Consider the following 7,649-nt stretch of genomic DNA (forward strand, 5'->3'; position numbering starts at 1 on the left):
ACCGTCTGGAAGATGCACGGTCTTCAAAGGTAACAAGCGTCGGATCCACGCAGGATCAATCTCTTCAGTGATGCTCAATCACTTTGGGTTTGTAAGTGTTTGGGTTTGGGTTTTCCTCACTTGATGATTTTCACTCAAAGTCCTCGGAGGATGGAATGCTCTCAAATGACAAATGTCAGTTTCTCTCGGAGCAGCCAGCCAGCTAGTGGTTGTAGGGGGCGGCTATTTATAGCCTAGGGAGCAGCCCGACATGATAAGACATAAATGCCCTTCAATGATATGACCGTTAGGTGGGTAGATATTTTGGAACAGCTGGCGCATAGCACAGCAACGGTCGGAATTTTGAGTATCAAATTCCTCAGTGTTATCATGTTCCTCACTGTGTAGGCAATCTGCACTGGCGAATTCCTAACTCCTCAGTCAGAACAAATGCCTCAGAGACCAGAAGAACTTCATCTCTGTCACTAAAGAAATTGACTGAGCTGTATGAGATTTCCAATGGCTTTACTCGAAGGAATTGATAGGTGTAGGATTTGAGTTGAGTATCACTTGAAAAATTTTCCTTAGTATTTCCTCGATCCCCTTTAACAGTACGGTGTTTCCTATGATTCAAGAAAGAGAAAATGAAACTACGAAAACAAAAGTATTCGCGCTTCATGTTCCTCGAATGAATATCAAGTCTTCAGGATCACATCAATTTCTTCACTTTTAAAGTCTTCAGAAAGTCTTTAAAAATACAAAGTATTCAGTCGAAGAACTTCATTTTTAGGGGTCGACTTTCTCTATAAATATCAAACTCCTCATAGACTTATAGACCTGTGTACACTCACAAACGCATCAGTCCCTTAACCTATAAGTCTCCAATACACTAAAATCATTAAGGTGCGCTAGATGCACTTACAACCTTGAGTTGCGACCTATACAAAAAAGACAAATTCATGGCCTGAGAAAATGAATAGTATCATGTGTTAAATAACCTCAGATTTGTCTTTTTTGCACAGCCCCCGTTTCAATGTATTTTGAACTGAAAATTTATACACATGTGTGTTAACCTTCATGTATATCTATATTTTTCTTTAGAATTTTTTGAAATGTAAAAATATGAATTTTAATGAAATTGCAATTTTGAATTTGGAGGCCTCACTGGAGGCCGAGCTCCAAAAGGAATTTCCGCGTATGTAGTCCATATTAAAATCTCTAAAATGGATTATCTACTACTCCTATAAAAGGACGAGAGGGCGGAGAACCAAATCATCTCATCCGTCGAATCATAGAATCGGATGGACTAAACCACCCCAACAACATCAAACACGTTTTACACTTTAATTACCCCCCCTGCCACTCCTAAACTCCTGCTTCCCTTTCTGAAAAACTGCTATCCCGATCTCACGCACGATTCTTATCCCCTGCCGCGCACAACTTCCCCTCCTCTCACGTTCGCACGCATAGGAGCTCTCCATCCCCAACCAACCTCCTCTCCCGCTTGGTGCCTCACCTCCCCGGTGCCCCACTGCCTCCTCCCCTCATCGTCGCCCTCCCTGGCGCCCACATCCCACCCCTGGCATGCCGTCCGCCCCACACGCCGCCCCTCACTGTTGGCCCCGACGTCCTATTGGAAACGAATGAGGAACCGCCACCGCAGCCCCGCCCCAGCCGCTGAGGCCTGAGGTTTGGCTCGTCCCCGCCCCGCCCCGCTGCCGGAGACGCATCCCTGGAGCACCGCCCGATAGCCAGAGCTCAGCTCGCGAGAGCCACAACACCCTGGCCGGCCAGGGACGCGCTTCCCCGCCCCAGTCGCCCCCGGAAACGGACGCCTCGGCCGGCCGCGGGCGCCCTAGATGGGCTGTGGGGTTGGTGCGGCGACCGCGTGGGAGGGGCCGTCGGGCCTATAAATACTCTACCGCCAGGTTCGATCCACTTAGCTCCTGCTCATGTCCATTCCATCAGATTGCACACTTGGCTTTTTAGTAGCTTCAACTATACTTCACTATTAATCTGAAATTAAGTGCAAAAAATATATTCTGATTCACCTTCATAACACGAAGCTAGAACCAACTGAACATTATGTGAGCCGATTTCATCATCATGACTACCTGTATAATCTTGTATGATCCTTCATCGCAAGCCAGGGATTCCTACTACAATGGCCAGCCTCTGATTGTTGGTGACATGGTTGAAAAAGTTAATCAGGGGAGCAGGAAATCTCCGTCCCCGCATATGAGCTACCGCCAGCATCCGCAACGCCTGGTCTGCCTAGCGACTCGCCGCCCCGCCCTGTCCGACCACGTCGTGCCTCTTGCCGTCGGTTGACACACCCTCGTTGTTACCTCCAGGTATTTTCCCACCTATATTACTTGCAACTTTAGGGACTGCTATAGGGATTGCTCAACTGGATCTGCACAATCCAACAAAAGAAATATGCAAAGTGTTTGCATCTGCACAATCCAACAAATAATATCTCAGGCTGCTCCGTTCAGATGACAGGTACAATGACAAGTACTTTTATCCACATAAAATTACTGACAATGATCGACTTTGTACCTAACATGTGGTGAATATTTGGTTTCAGATGAGCAGCACTGAATAGCATCAAAGCAACTAAATGCATCTTCTGAGAAGGAATGACTCTGTGATAGAGAATGATACTCAATGATGACAGCTGAACAAAGGGATGCGTACTTGCACAATAACCGTGAGTATAAGAAGTCCAAACACAAGGGCAGTGATCACTTTTAGCACTTGAGGGGTCCAGTAGAGGTATTTCTACTTTCTTGCCCTCAAAAGAAAACAATGGACAAGTATGCTGCTTATTCACTTTCTTTCTATAGGTTAACACATTTATAACAAATTAACAATATCACCAGGCTGAATATTTGTTAGTTCCAATATTTTAAATTCAGTTGACCTCATGAATTCAGATTCTTGAGGTTTGTCTCTTCAAGTTGTGATTGACTGGAAACAGGGTGTAACAAAGAAAAGGACTGCAATTGTGCTCCTATTGCTTAATATACCGAGTGAAAGTAAATACAATGACCTACAATATAGAGCTTATGTGCTTTGCATGAAACTGAATGCATGGCACTGAACATACCTCTAATCTCTTATGTTATATAAGTAAGCACATGATTGGGAGGATTGATATCCATCTTGGTTCAAAAATAAATAAATTTTGGCAACATAATTTGGGAGATGCCTATCTTTTGCAGCATGGAAGTCGGATAGTCAACATGTTCTAGATCAACAAGACCCTGAGCACGTCTTGACCCTAACAGAAAAATAGAGACATCCCAAGTGATAATAGGAAAAGGTAGACTCGGCTCCTCCACTCATGCTTCTTTGAATCTCTACAAGCTAAGTTCAGTGCATGGTTCTATGAACTACAACCTAAATTCGGTACATGCTTCTCTGAATGTTGGCCTGCCAATTGGTATTATATTGCAGACTTCAGAGGATTGTATGCAGGTCATTTATGCCAATGGTTTCCTGCCTTTTTATGTTTTTTTGGACTATTTGAATGTAAGGACTATACATAATATCTTTTTTACTGTTCTAGGTTGAAGTGTTGGCACGAAGAAACATAATAGGAATTTTATGAATACTGTGCCTTACTGTTAAGATGAATAACAGTCGACTCAGATAGTGTGTGATTATGTTTCTCCTAAAGCTAGCTGACCAACATCTGAACGACTCTGACTGCTGCGTACAAGTCCAGCTATAAGGATCTAAAACATTGTGTGGAATTCCGAAAGGTCTTTTCCTATACTGCAAGACCCTGTTTGGAACATGATGATTTCGTGAATCAACAACAACACTGTTTCCAGTGACTTTCAACAACTACATCGTTTCCAGTGAAATTCAGCAACAACTACATTGTTTCCTATCATCTAGGAATATAAAGACTTTGATTTTTTTCCCCAGTATAGTTTAGATTTTTAGGGAACACTTCAACCAAGACATCGATGAAGCAAAGAACTTGATTACAAGGTACAATCGTGACTATCAATGCCTAGCTATTTTTCGGACTTGACTAACACAAAGGGTGCAATCTGTAGGTTCAGGGAGCTCCTATGCTTTTTCCGAGTAAAGATGACTTTCATGCTAGATTTTCTTTCAAGATAACAATAAAGCCTAGGAGCATCCCTGTCCATGGAACAATACTGGAGTGATATAGTGCAACGGTCTTGCATTTCTCAATGCCTCTATCTTTATTTTCATTGTTATCGTAATTCAGTGTGGTATTTAGAAATTTAGAATCCTTGTGCTATGATGTTGTGTATTTTGCAACCCAATATACTCTCCTGTTAACTGAATGTGATCGTAATAATTCATTTTTAATCGTTGGTTTATATGCTTGTGGATGTCTGATGTGAAGAAGCAGAGCTTGTTTTGTGGATGGATGCATTGGTTTATGTTACCAGCCTTTTTGATTTGTTCTTAGAATATGGAGTTGGTTATGATGAATGACGTGCTCCACTGGGAAAATGTATTCAGTGCTCTTTTTTGCCTGTCTATGTTCTTTCTTAGATATGTTTGTAATATTAGTCGAAACATGCATTTGCACATGCATACTTACTAGTATTTAGAAAGGGAGGGAGTACACACAATGCGTCATTTGTCACCATCGGTGGCGGATCTAGGCCCCAGGCCGGGGGGCAGGCCTGGGGCGTGAGGCCCATTTCCTTTGTGGGCTGTAGCGAAAATACCGAAATCACTAATTACGGAGTACTCGTTGCAAAGAACACTCCACTTTCCCAGGTCGCGACAAGTGGCGCACTTTTAAACAGTGCTTCAAATCTTGAACCGTTTTTATCATCGGATTTCTCGTATCGAGATCTTGAAAACTAGATCCATGTTGATAGGTTTTGACGAACTTTTTTCCATGAAAAAACCGAATGAAAAAAACCAGGCGAAAAAATCGAATCGGAAGCATGGTTTTTTTCTCTTTCCGAAAGAGGCACGACTGTGCCTCTCGCGAAATCACACCCGTGCCTCTCGTGGAAGCAAACCGTGACTCTCGTGGAAGGAAAAAACAGAAAACACGTTTTTTTTGTTTCCGAGAGGCACGGCCGTGGCTCTCGCGAAAGCACAACCGTGCCTCTCGCAGAAGCAAAACCGTGACTCTCGCGAAAGAAAAAACAGAAAATGCGTATTTTCCCCTTTCTGAAAGGCACGGCCATGACCCTTGCAAAAGCACAACCGTGCCTCTCGCGGAAGCAAAACCGTGACTCTCGCGAAAGAAAAAAAAAACAGAAAACGCCTTTTGTTTTTCCCTTTCCGAGAGGCACGGCTGTGACTCCCGCAAAAGCACAACCGTGCCTCTCGCGGAAGCAAAATTGTGACTCTCATGAAAGAAAATTAAAACAGAAAACCTGTTTTTTTCGTTTCCGAAAGGCACGGCCGTGACTCTCGCTAAAGCACAACCGTGCCTCTCGCGAAAAAAAAACCGTGACTTTCGTGAAAAAAAAACATGTTTTTTTCGTGCAAAAAATATTATTTTTTTCAAAAAAAAATTTGATCAAAAAGCTAAGGAAGACCGAGGGAAAACCAAAACGTCGAAAAAACCCAGAGAAAAACCGTTTAAAAGCCAAAAACGCGTGCGGAAAAATAAAAAACAAAATCCGAAGGAAGCGTCCAGAGCGCGACACGTGATGAACGGCTGAGAGCGCGTCAAGTGACGCTGATCGTTACGAGCCTTCCGAAGGAGCGCTCGTTAACTAGTTGCAGTATACGAAGGGGGGCCGGGGCGCTGGGCTGGGCTGGATCCGCCCTTGACCATCACTAGAGAAAATGGAAGATCTTTGAAAGGTTCCTATTTCACGATACATATCATTCGCGGGATCCACCACCATTGCAGCCGACCGGCAAAACGACCGTCGAACCGGCCTTTGGGCTGGGCTGGGCTGGGCCAGGCTTTATGCGTATGTTGAGGTGCCTCCTTGTTTTCCAAAAAAAAAAGAGCTGCCTCCTCCAATCGCCTCTCTCTTATTGTCCTTGGATGGACGATGAGATGTGCAAGATCACCGATTCACGTGAAGCGAGCTAAGCGACATCCAAAAGCAAGTGGCGCCCGTTCGTCCGTGAACCGATGCTCATCAAATTCGATCGCTCCAACAGCAAAAGATCGATCGAAGCAAGCATGCATGTCTCATCCCGGACCCGGAGCATCTGTATATATACATGCCAAATCTGGCTGAGTTACACCCATCCATTCATGTGTAAGCTCTTCACCACTGCACAGTGCACACACCACTGACAGTGACTGAGAGACAGTATGGCAACAATGGCGCCCTCATCTGCTCTGCTACCACTGCTCCTGCTCCTGCCCCTGCTTCTCCTCTCCGTCGCATGTACTGCAGGCGCAGCACCGGCAGCAACAGCAACGGTACCAACGATACCATCCCAGCCCGGCAAGCCGAACTCGAACAACAAGCAGAAGCAGGGGGGCGCGCCGCTGGGGCCGGCGGTGCGCGCGCTGGTGCAGTCCACCTGCAACGCCACCACCTACTACGACCTGTGCGTGGCCGCGCTCGTGGCGGACCCGGCCAGCTCCACCGCCGACCTCCGCGGCCTGTGCGCCATCGCCGTCTCCGCGGCGGCCGCCAACGCCTCCGCCACCGCGTCGGCGCTCGCCAACACCACCTGGGCCGCCTCGGGCGCCCCGGAGACGGGCAGCGACGGGCGCGCGCAGCAGGTGCCGGCGCTCCTGACGCGGACCTGCGCCGGCAAGTACGGCGAGGCGCGGGAGGCGCTGCTGGAGGCCCGGGAGTCGGTGGGCGAGGAGGCGTACGACTACGCGTTCGTGCACGTGGGCGCCGCCGCCGAGTACCCCGCGGTGTGCCGGACGCTGTTCCGGAGGAAGCGGGTGCCCTACCCCGTGGAGTTGGCCCGGCGGGAGCAGGCGCTGGAGCACCTCTGCACCGTCGTCATCGACATCATCACGCTCCTCGCCTAGCCTGCCACAGCCCCCTTGATCCCGCCTGAACCTATTCTGTTTATCGCACGCATCGTAATTTTAAATTTCCCGTCAGACGAATAATCGCGTGCGTTTTGGCATGCAGATTACGTACTCCTGTAGTAAACTGCTCCACTGTAATAGTATCATTATCGAGCGTAAACCGGAGTGTACTGGCACTACTGCTGTGTAACTTTGAGAGTGCATGTTGGCACACAGAATTTGAGTTGAGGGTTTCCGGCAAGAAACTAAAAAGATGGATCCAAGACTGAGATGTCGAGACAAGGCGGGCAGCGGCCATTAATGAAAAGGCCGATCACGTACTTTTCTTCTTTGACGCCATCCGCATACATATTGTCTCTACTGCTTGGAGAGGAATATGTCTGTCTCCATGGCGGCATCCCCACTCGTCTTGTTCAACGATTGCATGGGCTGTCTCCTGTGTGGATGAGGCCGTCCCCAGCGAACCAACCCATGGTGAACGAGTGCCTCCGCTCGACCATCGCATGTTCTCGATCTTGGCAACTGCGGCGAATAATGCACGTCTCGCAAGTTGCAACTGGGGCAGCTCTCCAGGAGGAGACATGAAGCCCGCCGGTGAGGAGGGTGTTTTGGTGACCCAGCTTCATGGTGGCCGATTTTAAAAAGAAAACATTTTGGTTTAAAAAAATTCTAAAAATGCATGTATGTAAGGATG

General features: G+C 47.0%; 1 protein-coding gene and 1 long non-coding RNA gene across 4 annotated transcripts; both read left to right on the forward strand.

Annotated features, from left to right (window-relative positions):
* Positions 1-1,393: 1,393 nt before the first annotated feature.
* On the forward strand, positions 1,394-4,346 carry LOC125545396. 3 transcript variants are annotated; one of them, XR_007300010.1, is made up of 5 exons: positions 1,394-1,907; positions 2,130-2,484; positions 2,570-3,307; positions 3,554-3,984; positions 4,053-4,346. It is a non-coding gene; the product is annotated as an uncharacterized LOC125545396 (long non-coding RNA). The 3 variants fall into 3 exon arrangements; XR_007300011.1 differs by having other exon boundaries at positions 2,570-2,757; positions 3,207-3,984; XR_007300009.1 differs by having other exon boundaries at positions 2,570-3,984.
* A 1,798-nt stretch (positions 4,347-6,144) lies between these two features.
* LOC125545397 (pectinesterase inhibitor 28-like) lies at positions 6,145-7,207 on the forward strand. Its single transcript, XM_048709318.1, has one exon. The coding sequence runs from the start codon at positions 6,272-6,274 to the stop codon at positions 6,950-6,952; it is 681 nt and encodes a 226-aa protein (XP_048565275.1). The 5' UTR covers positions 6,145-6,271; the 3' UTR covers positions 6,953-7,207.
* The last annotated feature ends 442 nt before the right edge of the window (positions 7,208-7,649 follow it).

The sequence above is a fragment of the Triticum urartu genome, chromosome 3 (assembly GCF_003073215.2).
Source record: "Triticum urartu cultivar G1812 chromosome 3, Tu2.1, whole genome shotgun sequence".
Classification (NCBI taxonomy): domain Eukaryota; kingdom Viridiplantae; phylum Streptophyta; class Magnoliopsida; order Poales; family Poaceae; genus Triticum; species Triticum urartu.

Coding starts and splice junctions, on each gene's coding strand:
- LOC125545397 (XM_048709318.1), top strand. CDS start 6,272: ATGGCAACAATGGCGCCCTCATCTGCTCTGCTACCACTGCTCCTGCTC.